Consider the following 16,971-nt stretch of genomic DNA (forward strand, 5'->3'; position numbering starts at 1 on the left):
CTTCGTTAACAATACCCATTTGAAAATTTCTACTTCATTTTGAAATCCTCGCCACTCGCAAGAAAAAAAATCAATGCAAGCCTTTTGAAAAAGAAATGCACAAAATCAGAGGTAGCCTAAAATTATTCCCAGATATGTAGCTGGATTACCCAGCACACAAAGCGTCCAAAGATCTTGCAACTGTATCCGTAGTTCTTCTGTTTAGTCAAGTAGGCCTCCTGGTTGATGGCTGATGGTTGACGGCGTGGACTCAACCGAAACCAGGGAACGGGGGAAGGGGAGTCGAATGGTTGGTTGGTTGGTTGGTTGGAGCGATACGTATTACATACATCCACACCCGCTCACTCATTCACTCAGTCCCTTTGGTTAATCTCGAAGTACGTACGTTCATTCGTAGTTGTCAGCCGGTGAATGTGCTGGACAGAAGTGAAGGTGGAAGGTCCATCCATGTTCAGGGGTGATTGCAACAACGAGCGTCTTGTTGGATCTCCAGTTTTCCCGTGGTGAAAAAATTGTGGATGATTTGTGCTTCATCTAAAGTGTTGGTGATAGTGATCAGTTCCAACGTTTCTGGTGCGATTTTTTTGTTTGATATGAGAATGCTCAACCTATAAATAAGGTAAGAGATGAACCGGATTATGCCCCAGAGTGGCTCGCTTGCGATGGTCATTTGGCAAACGTCAAACTTTCGTTTCTAAACTTGAAATCCGTGAAGAGACTTGTTCATGTTATTCATGACCGGTGTATGTACACACAATGTACCGGTTCACACTCGGTTACTTTTCAGTAAAAAACACATGTTGAAATCTCATTGATAATGAGATTTGTTATTCAAAGCAAAATAATGTCTGAAAAGAGGTGAATGTCATCTTGATTGGAGTCTACCTAGGTGCCGTCCTTAGTCGGAAAACAAGGGTAGACAAGCATACTTTTAAATTTGAGAATACTTTGCTCGACGAAGCAAGAAGTGGACGAACTGCTTCGAAAATACTGAATTTATCAAAGAAAACCATTGATTAGTGACGAATGCTCAAATTTAATCGATGAAGCATGATGATTGTGATTCGCGAAGACAGTGCTCTGGATTTTTGTTACGGATTAGAAACTGCCGTTGTCAATCAAGCCTTGATTTGTCAGATTTTTCTAAGGCGCTGTCTCATCCTGTCTTGGAAGTAAATCAATATGATGCTTGAATGATTCGGAATAGCCAAAACTCTTGTCTTTACAACAAGGAACCACGTTTTCTAATTCAGCTCAAGGATTTGCATATCATTGCCGGAACAGCGGCAAAAGCGAAATCCTCAAGCTGGCCTGAGATTTCGGGCTGTAATTAGAAGGAAAGAGGCTCATTCTGGGGGTCTTCTTTGAATGTGATCAAGAAGGATGAGGGGAAATCATAGATTGGCCTCTCGCCCAATTGGAAGGTTCAATTATGCAGAATCATCCCATCCGTTCTGGAATTACGAAATTTGGGAAATCGCTGATTGCTAGTCGGAATATCATTATCCAATATGCCTTCATTCAACTGCAAATCTGCACGCTTCTGCATTTTACATATCCTTTTACATACAGAGTTCAAGTGAACATGAGAAAACGAATCATCTCCAAACCGATCTTGAATCGGTGTTGAGATACGTCATGAATTCGCTTCATATTTTGGACATGGACAGTAATTCACGAATGGAATTTTTATGATGTGTGAAATGAATCAGACCTATTTTGGACCGATTAGAGCCGATAACAAACATGAACACAAAGAAAATCGCGAGGAATGCTGCAAAGAGCTCGAATCCTTATTTCTGGGTATCTGAGAATGGCATAAATTCAAATACGTATATATCCAAATATGTTTAAAAAAATGTACGCGGAATGTGATACTTCATTTTGACCAAGGAAGCAAATAGCCCTGAATTGTGCGATCATTTGACTTAGATTGTCCAAGTAATCTATAGAGCCTTGTAGTATCAAGCTACTCGATTGCAAATTTCTTCGATAGATAAGAGATGAGTCAAAGTGATTGATGTGATTGTTTGGGAAAGGGTCACACAATCCATTATCATTTTGCCGCAGAAGGATTTCGGCCCTGAGAACTCGGTCAAATGTTGAGCTGTCGATTTCAATATGTCCTTCCTCCTGGAATGCACTTCTAGCTTAATTCGATGTCTTTTGTTCTTGCGAAACTTGGCCAAGTGTGACCATTAAATTCGTCTCAATTACCTTTCAGTTCATTAGTGAAAGACGTTTGGAATTCAAAGAAAGGTTTTAGAGTCAATCCACAGCTTCGTTGTAGCTTCTAGTAAGAATGTTTGAAAAAAACCCTCGTGGATTGTGCATTTTCGGGACACTACACGCGAAACATTGATTTTGGTGTCCCCCAAGGCTTCATGCTAAGTCCAATTTCCCTTTCTTAAGCTCGCACCAGAAAAAAATCATTCCTACGGTCAAATTACGTTCTCCTGGTGAGCCTTTTGATTTCATTTACCTTCGGTATCGTATCTGCAAATTCAATACCACTGACAAGGTGTCTACATTATCAAGAATACACTTTGTCATCAAATGATTCGCAAGCTTTGTCTCTTGTTTTAGTAACACGCAATATGAAAATACCACGAATGTAAGTACTAAATATAGTGTTGGCCAGTCCTTCCAACTCACACGGTGATTTACTATTTGAATGTCGCTCATTGGATCATTAGAGGGAATACATCCCATGGTATTCTTTAGACACTTTAATCTACTAGTTGAAAGAAGTCATTTCGGCCCTTGTTATCAAGAGATGAAATATAACAAGTGTGAGAGGGTGTCCTCAAAACGAGATAAGCGATTGATAAAAGTCTCAGTATCTTCTCAGAGGATGGGAATTCTTCGCTTATTTATTTCTTGTCAAGAATGGATACGTCATCATTAGTATGATCACTAACCTTGTTCCCGTCGCATTCCTTGGGAAACTATGCAATTCTCTAAATGTCTGAGATGTGGTTCAACATAACTGAGTACTTCGATGTAACTTCTTACGTAGTAGTTTGTGGTGTGAAGCATTCAAAGACTTATTCCCAAGAGTTATTCGAACTAGGTTTCTAACCAGAAATATCAAAGCTGAAAACTAATACTTTTCCTGTGGATCAGCCAATTACCGGTGATGCTTTGTTCCGGGGCTTATTTGGAATTCAAATAATCTGGTCTTCTAACCTTCGTGGGCAAAAGACCTTGTGAAACCGAAGCTTCCTTGGGTTGGCTCCCAAACATTAAAGTCAAATATGGCACAAAATATTTGGTTGGTGAAGATGTATTCCACGCAGGATGGTTACAAGGTTGCCATATTCATGTTCATCAAGGTCAATGTGTGTTTATCCTTCCCAGCTGAAGACAAGGTGAACCCTATGCATGGAAACCTCTGAGCTTTTGAGTGAACATGCGTAAGTGCCTTGATCAGGATTTGGGCGAGTCTGGATTCAGGTCTGAAATGGCTTGATCATTTAGCGAAGTAACAAACCTGGACAGAACTTTATTTTCTCGTTAGTTGTGATTAACAGCCGCCCGATCAAGCCTTACCACTCCATGTAGCAAATGAAGCATTTGGCATTCAAGGATATTTCAAATAATTTACAACCCTATCCAGAGTGTGTTTGACATTTCCAACTGACTTGACTACTAGTGTAAAGTATAAATGATGTCTGACTTCCTTCGCTTTGTTCTCGTATTTTCCTACTCTTCATTAGCCCCATTTTACTTTCAGTTCTTCATATTTCGCATTTATGAGATTACCCACTATGTCATTTTGCTACTCTTCTGCATTGCTTTGTAATGTTTTGTGACATCATTTTCTACACTTAAAATGCACTAGAAGTGGGCAGAAATGCGAAAAAAGTAGACGTCTTTGCTGTGCCTACTCTTTTAAAACTGTAGTCATAATTTAAAAACATGCGCATACATTGCTTTTAAACACCCTGTTCTACCAAATTATTATGCGAGGCATTATTTCTCACCCAAACTGTGCTGGGAGTCAAAATGCAAGGAAATAAAGTGTATCAGGTCACCAAAGCAACCCTTTATATTCGCTCTTAACAAAAACAGCTTGCGTTAGGGTAAATTTAAAATGTTTTTATTACCTAACATTGTTAAGTGGTTTTAATTCAGGAAAACATGAACTATTTTGGACTTAGCAACTCTTCTTCATATTTTGGTTATGTACTGAAACAATTTGATTTTGAAGGCTGAAGAAATATGATCTTTAAAATTTGGGTATTGATCAAGACAATCCAGCTATTCAAAAAAAAATAATCAAAAAGGAAAATTATTTTACTCCAACGCTTCCATTTTCCCCGGAAACAGGAAAAATTAACAGGAAAAAATTATCCCTTTAAACCAAAACAATGAAAGGCATCAAAAATGAGAAAAACAAGCAAACAATATGCAAATAATGCAAAAAGATTAGAGTGAAAAACATTTCATTCGTATATTTTGAACAGCCGCGATTATTATACACTATATCTTGCCCAGGTCCTGGGCAAATCAAGTTATAGATTACCAAGAACCAAAAGACTTAACGCTTGATGAAGAATTTTTTTGATAGTGTAAGATCCAAACCCTACACTTATTGCAATTGGTGACAGAATCTGATCATGATCAACATATTCCTGAAACACATGAAAGTGTATATGCATCCATCTTTCCAATTTCGAGAGTCAAGCCGGCCTTGAATGCTGTTTTAAGGGCCAGACGTGAGTCTGAGATAGTCAGTTTTAGCAAGAACTTTTTTCCAGATCTCGGATCTTCCGTTCAGTGAGCATGGATATTTGATTCGGTTAGTACCAAAATGGCTACTGGTGGGAAAGTGATTGCGACTCAACAAAAAATAGAAATTACTTCTTCTTTATCATTTCCCTAATTATTATGTCTTTATATATTGATAAGAAAAATTGGATTCTTTAAAGCTTTAAAGGGAGTGTTTGGGCGCACACCTATATTCTCAAGAGTCGGGAAAAGGCGACATGATAATTTTTAACACGAGTGGTAGCCAATTTATATCTTTAGTGTTCATCAGCTATTAGATGAGTAACCGTAAGTCACAAGACGTTAATCATTCCTTCTGAGCTATGTCAAGATCTCTATGCTTTTGCTCCACATAAAATCGATTAAGGATTAACTTAATTCTTCCTTTATTCCGTTTTGCTCCTCTCGTTTGGAAGTCTTTGTGAAATGACGAATCTAATATCTTGTCACAAGAATTGAGAACATGCTTCGAGTTTAAGCTTCTCAGTCATAGCGAAAATTTGAGAAAAATTTAGAGAAAGTAATTGAGCATCCCCTCTAGAAATGCATTCCTTCTGAGGAGGAACTGAGAGAAAATTGGATGATTTTGACTTAAGAGTTTGTTTACTACCTTACAATTTTTTATGTAGGTATGAGGGCACAACATTTTGGAATTGTTTTATTTGCAAATGTTTAGTCACGGCTGTCACAACAATAAGGTTAACTTCCCTCTGCGGGATTCGAATCCACGACACGAGGGGGCGTTGCCTGTTAGAATGTTCGGCTTCATTATTTATTGAATGATTTTGTTGCTTAAAAGCTCACGGATCTTGTAAGCGATACAAAGAAAGTCATTCATGTAGAATCTGTCGTGTCTAAATGTATAAAAACAAGGCAAAACAAAAAGGATCATGTTTATTATAAATGTGATTATGTGATTATAAACCATGTATGTCCCCTTTCATAAAACACTATTGTACTACTTTAAAAAGAACTTTTTTAAGTACACCATTGTGAATTAGTGTAGGTCAAGTATACGATTAAAGGTAAAGATCAAACCACATTGTGCAGTTAGTTGTGATCATTGACTATTGGTGATCGATTTCATTAACTATTTTTGCTCAAAAAATAAGAGCTATTCAGGAAAAACAACGTTCATCAATGTTGATTTCTCCGTTTCCTAAGATCTTCAAAAATAATTTCTCATTATTTGATTTTGAACTGAGTCAGCCACCATTTACTCAAGTTTCGAAACGACACCAAGCAACAACTATTCCAAGCGCACACAGCAGACTGATTCCGAATGAGTGACTCTCAAAAAGCACCCAACTGTTTCGACCAAAAGAAGTCGATGTGCATCTTAGCTAGAGCTCTAGGGAGATTAGTGACATTTCAGAAAAAACTCAAGCGCTGTGCCAAGGTTATGTGCAATGAGATAATGCTTGAAACGTACACACTTAGAGATTTTATCATTAGATTTGTGAATCGAAGGAGTTGTTGGACTTTTATGTTGCACTAACTGCTTAACTGACTTCTTCCATTGACCTGCAGTAACTCAAGTACTTATATTTTTTGCAATACTACATCAAATTTTATGCACAATACTAAAAATGGTCATTGTTGGACAATTTGCATATCTTGTTGGTATTCTTGCAATAGTTTACTCGTGTCTTGATCAAAGTTTCTAATGTTCCCAAAATTGGAAAATAACTTCAGTTGCCTTGAGTTAACACAACAACGCTCCTGTACCTAGAGCTCTAGATCTGCTGTAATCCAAGCCAGAGGGTCTTTTGGCTACAGATCTGCTGTCATATTAACACTTCACACTAGCCTACTTGGCCGTCCAAACGTTCTCATTAGGCTCAAACTATCAGATTGGTTGGCCAGGAAAAATCATGGTCGCATTGCCATCGAGTACGTGCCGAATCAAGACTATTAAGCAATGGTCGCCAAACAGTCCAGTGTTCGCCAACAAGGGGCTCGTGCTTGTCGATTGGATGACAGAGGATTATTGGACCATATGTTTGGGAAACGGGCAATTACGGTGTTCTTAAATGCTATTGTCAAAAGATTGGCCATGAATTTCTGTCTTCAAAGTTCAGGTTCGTGATGATGAAATCCTCTGGCACTGATTGTTTGCTAACCTGAGATGGTCAATGTTTGACTGATCTGCCGGGAAATCAGGGCGAGTCGTTCTCATTCCAACAAATAAAATGAAAGGAGAAGTAATGGATCATTAATTGGTAGCGGATTGTCATTTTATCTTCAGCGAGTAATAGTCAAACGTGGAACGGACGATCAAAGGTGGTTTTGTTTCTCACACAAATTGCTACAAATTTGTCATGCGTTGCTAAAACGGAAGCATTCAAGAAAATTGGGACATTGAAGCAGGAAAGGAAGATGACGTCACCGTCAAGTTTTGAGAGGTCATACGTACTTTTGAGGCTGAACAGTTCTTTGTCAAGGGATTGAAATATAGTTCCAATTTATTTACTCATTAAACGAATGGTTCGATTAGCATTTCAATTTGATATAGTGTAAATTTTACTCATTAACATGCTAAAAAATATTTTTTCGACTAAGAAGCTGTTTTTGGGCTTATTTTTCCTACACTATGATTTTATATTAATACAAAAGTCTTTTTTTTTTAACCTTAGAACATTTTTTAATCTAATATTCCGGATTGTATCTTGCTTTTTTAGCACCTTTACTGCTTTGAAAAATATCCTAATGACCTCCCAAAATTTGGGCCGAAATCATCAGAGAGCTGTTATTAAAAGGAGGATTTTTTGAGGAATTTAGCATATTCGAATTCGAAATATTGCTTGCACAGAGAGCCAAGGCATGCGTGCTTTCTGTCATTTTTGGTCACTTTAATCATCTCTTGACCTCATTGAATGCAAATTGATATCAAACCATAATTGTCTCTTAAACAATCCCTCTTCAAAAGACTGGCTTCTATAAAGTACGGGTAGATGGCAAAAACGCTAACTTGAAAAGCTCTGAAGAGGTACTAAACATATTCAAACAGAATTTAATTAATGATGTCAGCAAATGGCACTAGTTGTTATTATTAAAGATATACTAGTATATTGAGATATTTCGGAAATTCGTTCTTAACAAGAGGAATTCTAATGAGTGGAAAAGGCCTCATTTGTCGAGGCAACAAGGGAAACACAAATCAATGCTAAACCTTACATGGACTTGACCCTTACTGAGGGTTTTGATGACTTACTGTCTTTCACTCAGAGACGCGCGCTTTAACGTTTATGGAATGTTTGTATTTCGCATATCTATCCTGAAAAAAGAAATACCTAAGTTAATCATCTTGCCCTGAAACCCCGTGTTTCTAACGTAAGTGCTAGATCATAATGTCGCAACCGGCGCCTTATCAGAACATTCCACGCATCATTTAGTTCAAGATGTAGATTCAAGGACCCAAGATCCCTTTGTAACACACAATATATCCCTTCAGTTTCAGCCGCAACGATCCCACCCCAATCCACATTGACGTCCTCTCTTCGGAAGATTCCTCGTACACTTGTCCCAACAATTTGGCCTCCAGGTATCCAGAGCTGCAGGGGTCACAACGAGCACGAGTCTTTGTCAAAACCGAGTATAATGATGACTCGACAGACAGTGAAATAGACTACCGACGTGGTCACAACCACCAAAACCGATTCATTCACCGGCCCAAGATTGCTAAGAAGCCTCAACCAAAAGTGAGTGACCAGAGAGAGACTGTTGGAAAGGTTGACGCGAGGAAGAGCGACCCAGCGGACAGTGCATCGGGGAGAGACTCGTTTGAAGACCGTTACGGTTCGGACACGGGTGTGATAGACTTTGATAAAGATGATTTAGAGGACGAAGAGGACGAATATTCGCTGCAAACCAGTTCGTCAGTTGTGAAAGGAGAACTCAGTTCAGCTGATGAGTTTCAGCCTACTCCTGACGTCATTCCAGATCAAAAAACAGTGCAATACTATTCTAGTAGTGACGACGAGCCAACCATGGGCCAAGGAGAAGAATCCATATTCCAGGTATGTGCCATGGTACATGTAAAATGGTTTGCTTGCAGGCCATCAGAGAGTCATTTTTTGTTATTGCGAGTCAGAATGTGATAACAACGCATTTAGTACGGTAATTTTGTTGCTCTTTCCTTTATTGGTGAAGTTGTAGTATTAGCACACAGCAAGTCCATTTCGTGCCCGCCTTACCTCTTGAACTTATCGTATAACATTCAACTTTCATAATTCAACAATCAATGGAAAATTGTTTTTCTTTACACACGCTCTTTCGTGAGTCCTTGTCCTTCATGCTCGGCAGATTCGAATTTTATTATTTTTCAAGGGTGACCAATTTTGCGCCTGCCCAATTCTTTAGCAGAGTTATCTTAGGTAAAATCTTTGGTTTTTTATCTTAACTACTCAGTTCCCCAATTTGGAGTTTTTAATATTCTGGCTGTCATCAAGTTTACAACACATAAAACATCTGAGGACATTGGCTTTATATTCATGTATTGGTCTGATCAATTGTTCCCTCTTGCCCAGAGTATGATGCCAATAGGATACTATTGTGATTGATTCTGAATCTGCCACCAAATTGTCATATCGTGGTTATATTTTTTGACAAAATTGTTGACTTGAACATCCAAAACTTTGACCTAGAGAGTGTCGATTTCCATCCAGTTTGAAATTCCCGCCTCTTTCGCCTCTTTAGTTTGACGCGGATAATTTGATTGAGTTTGTTTATCCGCTCTTTGTACCATTGGCAGTCTTCGTTTACATGTAGCTTACATTTTGAGTCGTAACGCCGCCGAGCCCTAACATAATAGTATCAATACTAGTATCAGTACTAGTATTACTAACAGTAATACTACAGTATTACAGTATCATTATTATTATGCATAATGTATTATTATTAATAATACAGTTGTACTAACAATGCAATAGTATATAGTATCAATACTCTACCCTATAGTATCAATTAAACTTCCTGCAAAATATTTTACATCGTTATGTAACTATCAAAATTCAAAAATGTTGCTTACGACCAGGGACCAGAAGAAAAAAAGTTAATTTTGATTTGTTTCATTTTTTTAGGATTTTGTCATTTAAAACAAACCATTTCTTGAAATTCTAATTATAATGGAAAATTGCATGTTAAAACTTCCCTAGGACGTGGATGCTATAATTTAGCATCCACTTATCAAACGTTTGGCAATACTAAGCCTTGATGCGGGCAAATGAAGCATTGAAGGAACCCGTGATAGAACACATTACTTCGTAATTCTGACTAGCCCGGATGGTGGAGACTTCAAAACTAAGTACAGCAGCTCTCCCAATCCCTCATTGGTCCTGCTTGCCTTATTTGGTCCTGAAAACCCAACTAGAATCCCAATACACAAAAAGAGCCAATATAAAATGACTTGCTTTTTTGGCCCTTCACCCTGAGAAATAGTTAAGATGAAGCACCCACAGTAACCACATTTGAGAGCATTTATTTAGGGGTTCAAGCTAGGAGACAACTACTAGGGCTTTTGATTTCACATATTTTGAAATAATGAAATAATGATAAGAAGGTCTCGACACCTTTGGTTATTGATTCAAAATTATGCAATTTTTTCCAAGTTGTCATTTGGAGGGTTTTTCTTGCATTTAACCACCTTATGTCGTTGCGTTAGAGATTATTTTATTGTGCTGAGAAAAAAAAATATTATTTACTTTTAAAAACATTGTTTAGTGATTATTTGACCCTTAAAAAGACTGTTTTTCCTAGCCTTGCTTATGACATTCCCTAAATTACATTAACCTAATTCTCTTCATTAATGATGCCCCCTTTTGCCTTATAGTAAATTCGCCAAGATTAAAAGCTGGAATCCTCCTAATCACGTGCTAAAACGGTATTCAAAAGCGACGTGTGCTATACATGAATACAATTTGATTTGCCAAAATATCAGTATGATTGGAGAAAGATAAAACTCCAAGGCACTTGAAAACGGTTACTCCACCCTTTATTGAGTTGGGAGACTCTAGGATTCGATTTGAATACAAAAGTGTTCCGATGCATTGTCATCTCAACTTCATCATCATCATAATCCCAAAAGGCACAATGAATGTTTTCAACCATGACGAGTTGTTACTGACGAACAAATCTAGTTTCGCTCGGCAATTTCTTATTTCTTCCCGAACATTGTCTTTTTCTCGAGTAATAAAATAAACAGCAAACATCGGAATCATGTTATCTTTCTCGAGAGTAATTTCTTCCAAATCTCTTGCGAGTATTGATAAAGCATTTGACATTTTTCAAATCATAATCACGGACTGTTTGATAAGCAGATGGACAAAGTGTAGATTGAAAGGTGTCAATATTGTGTTCTTTTTGCAGGAATTCCAGCCTAATTCCACGGAGTCTTCCCCGAAATCATCTTTTGTCATGGAACCCAGCAAGACCATAGATGTGGACGATTTGCCTCTTGATGAAAACCAGAGTAAGAATGTCAGCAACTTAATAGCTCTATCATTATCTCTTAAGAAATCTGGACTATTTTGATGTGATCATCATTTATCAGTTGATTGGTGTCGGGTGTTCAAAGAACGGTCGAAAATCAAATGAAAGGAATTTTAGGCAGAGAAAATTCGCAATTCGTTTTAGACTGTGAACTTTCCGTCAAGCCATGCTTTTTGTAAGAACAAAGCCGGAATGTGAAAGGCAGGGAAGGCNTCTATCATTATCTCTTAAGAAATCTAGACTATTTTGATGTGATCATCATTTATCAGTTGATTGGTGTCAGGTGTTCAAAGAGCGGTCGAAAATCAAATGAAAGGAATTTTGGGCAGAGAAAATTCGCAATTCGTTTTAGACTGTGAACTTTCCGTCAAGCCATGCTTTTTGTAAGAACAAAGCCGGAATGTGAAAGGCAGGGAAGGCAGAAATCTAAGGTATGCTGGTCATTTCTGTCCCCCAAGGGCCTAAACCAAACGGTGTCGATGAAGATTTAACATAGGAGTGTGAAAACAATCGGAAAACGAGACCGAAAAGTGAGAAAAGAGAATAGTGGATTAAAGGTAAAAGCATAGGGGAAGCAAGGCCTAGAGAGTGTGATGCGAGCTTGCCAAGCCGACTCGTTCTCCAAGGGAGTGGGTGACAGCTGAATGGCTGATAGAGTATGGTATCGAATTGTAGAGTCGCTGCTTTCCATCGGCTGAAGGTGCACTGTTCTAGTTGCCGATTCAGCTGTTGTAAAAAAACACAACAAACTTGATTCTTACCCTTCTATGTTTCTTCTTCTATGGTGAGAGTACAAGAACGAGAAGAATCAGAGGTAGAGGCCAACTCCACTATTAAATGAAACATAAAAGCCCTCTGGAAAAGTGATAACAAATATTTAAAAAAGTTGCATAATATGGAAATTCAAAGAAAGTGACATATGGGAAAGATGGAAAAATTGCAGAACGCGTCAGGAAGGAACCAAATAAGATTGAACAATTGAACATTAGATCTCAAGCAAGATAACATTGTCTTTGTTATAAATGCACTTCCAGTGAGAGATTGCATAGATCCTTCTTTAATATATATCCTAAAATTTGGCAAGAAAGAAGGAGGTGGCCACGATAACCCATATTCTGGCGAAGCTGTCCAATTTAGAATGGTACAATCAAGAACTTAAATAAAGTCCATAATGAATGTTACAAAGAAAATGGGAAACAGACCTATATAAAAAGTTAAAAGGAAATTATGACAAAACATGGGAATAAGCAAGATAAGCAACCGTAATGCTGTTTTTTTTCGTGATCAGCCAATGTCCCTCAAGGTAGATGGAACTACATCAAGAACACTTCATGGCATATCTGCCGTGGTTTTTAAGGCAAAAAAAGATGGATTGGCCATGTTTTAGAGTGGGGTTTCCCAACCTTATCTTAGCGGCAGACCATTGGAGGACTAGAAAACACTAGGCAGACTCCCTACCAAAAACACGTAACAGAGTCAGCTGGAAGGGGTAAGGTGGCAACTTCCTCGTCATTTTTGAATGTTTTAGGAGTTTAAGTCAAAGACTCTACATTTAACAAATTCTATGAGGAGCTTCATGGACTCTCAAAAACCGTCTCACAAACCCCAGGTTGGGAACCACTGTTTTAGAGAGACGCTAAATTGAAATTGAAACTACCAAATGCGAATTTATACTGCAAGTGGAATCTGAGCCAAACAGAGAAAAAAATCCAAAAACTAGCCTCCACAAATGGTAGATTAATATATCTAGACCCAAACTGATCAAACAACCACACAAATAATCATCGTCAAACCACATTAGAATTCCTTCTACAAGCGGAGGAAATAGGCTAGAACATACGTCATTTGGAAAATCATTTACTTATACAAATGCAGTTTGACAGTTGAATCGGAATTGGACTGGATCCTGTCATACATGCTTACTAATGACCAGTGCGCGATCAAATGCGGTATGAACGATCGTTCACTCTTTACTTGGAAAGCTAATGATAAAGAGCCCGGGGACACGATTCTCTGATATTATGACATTGGAAGTCACACCCATTCACAGGCAAAAGAATTGCTAAAAACCTGGAAAACAAGGTGACAAGCCAAATGTGATCCAGGGAAATCCTACCTCAACCGTTTGGAAGGGCTCTCTTAAAACGGACAGTTGAGATAAATGAGGACCTTAGATCAAATGTTTAAAACAAACCCAACTAAGGCATTTGAAAAGCGCTCATAGCAAGAAATACATGGGCTTTTGGCATCTCCCACCACCGCAAAGTCAAATTGCATTTGAAAATGATGGTGACTATAGCTGTAAATAAAAGTCGAATAGCTTCTTTAACACTTTTTTCGACTTTTAAGATCTATTCGACTTTTTCCGGCTTTCATTGTCACAGCCATTTTAACACATTTCGTCCATGGAGTGGTTAGGTGTCCCAACAAAGCTCTAGGCTGCATGGCGTAGAACTGCAGTTACGGGTCGAACAAAAAGCTTTGCACAGGTACCTAGCCTTGTCTCGCTCTCCTTTTCTGATGTATTGAAGCCTACTCTACAAGACCACTTGAACTTGATATTAAGCATTAAAATCTTGAAGTAATTTGTTGGCAATTTCTGACCGTTCGATTTTGGAAGTTTTAGGAAAGCAATTTCAAAATTGCCTACCTTTTTGGGCCCGTTGTGGTTTGCTTAATGTCCAGAGATTCGAAATTGGCAATCTAGCTTCTTGTACCAAAAACTCGAGAATTGCACCACTCAGGATTTGTTTTCCGCATATTTTATCGACTATTTTCCCAACTATTTCGCCATTTTTCAGAGCTTTTAATGGCCGCTATTTTTCTAAATTTAATCGACTATTTTTTACACCTCTAATGATAACATTTTTGCCTTTTCTATGTTGAGCTTTGTTTAATTGATAATTTTAGTCATTTATAAAGCACTTGGTATCGGTTTTCAACCAAAGGAGTCGACAAGGGAATCAGGTGACCTTCCATATATGTCCTTAAGCAAATTTAAAAAACGCGCAGAATATAATATATGTTTTTTAGAGTTCCTTGAATGTTGAAAACTGGAATGATTTTCTTTTGAAAAGAACAAAATTACTCTTTACCCTTGAAAACTGGAATGATTTTCTTTTGAAAAGAACAAAATTACTCTTTACCCGTGAAATATAATAAGAAGCAAACGCATTATGATTTAATGCATATTTAATTTGTCTTCATGTGAACTGATAAACAGCAAGGCTTTTTTAAGGCCAAACTCGAAGAGTATGGACGTATCAGGCTTAAATTATCATGTGATTGTCCACATGTTTTTTAAGCGTTCATTTTTTACTTCCGCATCTGGACGTGAATTGTTAAAATAGAGATATTTTTAGTGATATTGATGATTTACTTTATAACAAAATACAAAATTGATATTAGTTGGATTTTTCCGAGCGAAAGCGCTCAAAGAATATTACACATGTAAGGGTAAAAAAGGCATGGAAAAGTACTAAGAATTGACGAACGTTTTTCTCTTGAAACTGTCTAACAAAATGTGTTTTGATGAGATATTGGAAAACATTTAAACTTACCGTATTGCTGCTTAAAGCTTTCAAGTTAGGGATTGTCGTATTTCTTCATTTCCAACCTTAAAAATGTATTCATCAAGGGGTTTTGTGGCAAATAAAAGATCTAAGCCTTCAGCAATTATCTTGCCCTCAAGTTATTTCTCCTTGCTTTATATCCGAAGTCATCTTGCCTTAAAACTGAGGTCAAATTTTATCACTAATTATTCATACAATCTCTGTGACCACGATTCATATTTAAACCTACATTGCTTCGTTACATTCAACCATTCTTTATCAATTTACGGTAAATATGACAAAATCATCGCAACTAGAAAATACAGGTCAAAAATTTGTGCCTTTTGAAAGCTGACCTAAAATATGCAATCATAATGAGTTTACGTCGTAACAATTAGGGCTTCCTAATATGCCGAGAGAAATTGGTATGAGTCAAAAAATTCATAATTCTGTACTGGAATAGGAAAGGAAATGAGTCTGGAAAACTTTTACCATACAAACTCATGGCAAAAAGGCCATTGTTTGTTCACAATCTATATCGATCTTATTGAATCATTTTCTAGCTCCTCCACTACGAGAGAGGTCCGCTTCACTTCCGCGGTTGGATTCGCCCGACGGAAGATCTCCCTCCATTGGATCAGGGGGATCAATCCGGAAACGTGGAAAGAGGATCCAAAGATCGGACTCTGAAAGATCGTCCAAGAGGAAAGGGAAGAAAATCACACCTCCTGACTCACCTCCTGTCATTAAGGGTAAAACTTGTTTATCTCCTTCATTTGCCGGCCAAACACGGAACATGTAAATGAGATTCACGCAACCACTTTTTGTCAGCTCCTTTGCTTTTCACAAAATATCACTCAACCTGGGATGTTTTTTCAAAAAATGTCAAAGAACTTGATGCCAAAGCTAAATCTTTGTGATTCTTACTGATATTGATGTTAATGTGATTGAAAATGCAACTTTATTTACGAATTTTCACTTACAATTTTTGATTTGCGGGTTTTATTCATTAATTATGCAACATTTTCCAGGGTTAAAAATGCTACTCCAAATTTATTTATTTTTATAGGGCGCAAAAAGCTATTAAATAATACCCATTTTATTTGCTCTCCCTAAGAAAGAGAGGTCAGAATAAAAAAATAATAGTTTGATTTACATTTTACGCAATAATTGAAACCTTTTCCCCATTACCACTAAAAGCTCATTCGTTTTCCAATTCACGAACCAATTTCTTATCATTCAAATTTATCTCACAAACCTACTTAAACACTTGATGGGGCCCTTTCAGGTATGCTAGAGGTCACACTTTCCCCTGACAGTCGTTGGAGGCGTCGCTATTTGACCATTCAAGAGGGTCTTTTGCTCATCTTTCCGAAGGCGGAATCGAAATTGGCCTCTGCTCGGGTCAAGCTGCCGCATCACGGGCTTCACAAAGCAGAAGAGGAGACAGGCAAGCCGTTCAGCTTTAAGCTCACCAGGAAATCAAAAACTACACTCTACATGAAGGTATGCCATGGGTTCATTGAATCTGAAGTGGTTGAATGATTGACAGGTCCACCCATGTTTGAAGTATTTATTGTTATTGCCTATACAGGGCCATTCCATAGTCACATTGCATGCGGTTGGTCATTGGGAGATGTGTGGGCAGATATAATGAGTTCTACTAAATTGATTGCAAATTGCTTTGAAAGGCAACTAGAAATAGCTTTTTACCTCTTCAGTCCTCAGTCGGCCGTCCACTTTCTCCAGACAAAGGGTACGAATAAAGCTCTGTAAAGAAGAGAGTAGTGCATTTGAGCGTGAAAGGAACCTATCTGTTTTATATGGTAATATGGGGCTTATTGCGACTCTTTGAAGCACAGACCTACGCCATATAACTAGGGTCTCCATGTCTGCATCAGGTCACAATTATTTTTTATGAGCCCGTGGGACAAATCAAAAGCTTTTGTTTAGATATAATAGACAGAGGAAAATTTATGGAGCATTTTAACAAGATATTCTGAATTGATCAGAAGCCGTACTTGACAATTGGAGTTGATTACCAAAAGCTAATGGGGATGAAAATCACTTTGAGGTTATATGTAACAACATCCTGGGTTTCCTCACTAGATATTTCCCTTTATGACACGATCAGTTGATCCCTAAGAGCCATATTTGT

General features: G+C 37.8%; 1 protein-coding gene across 1 annotated transcript in view; it reads left to right on the top strand.

Annotated features, from left to right (window-relative positions):
- The window catches only part of LOC131882495 (uncharacterized), a 64,627-nt gene that overhangs the window by 16,184 nt on the left and 31,472 nt on the right, over window positions 1-16,971 (top strand). The window contains exons 4-7 of the mRNA XM_059229650.1: window positions 8,228-8,792; window positions 11,140-11,242; window positions 15,377-15,565; window positions 16,102-16,319. Coding sequence (XP_059085633.1) covers window positions 8,228-8,792; window positions 11,140-11,242; window positions 15,377-15,565; window positions 16,102-16,319 — 1,075 coding nt within the window. The remainder of the gene's footprint in view (window positions 1-8,227; window positions 8,793-11,139; window positions 11,243-15,376; window positions 15,566-16,101; window positions 16,320-16,971) is intronic.

Source organism: Tigriopus californicus, chromosome 6 (assembly GCF_007210705.1).
Source record: "Tigriopus californicus strain San Diego chromosome 6, Tcal_SD_v2.1, whole genome shotgun sequence".
NCBI classification, from domain to species: Eukaryota; Metazoa; Arthropoda; class Copepoda; order Harpacticoida; family Harpacticidae; genus Tigriopus; species Tigriopus californicus.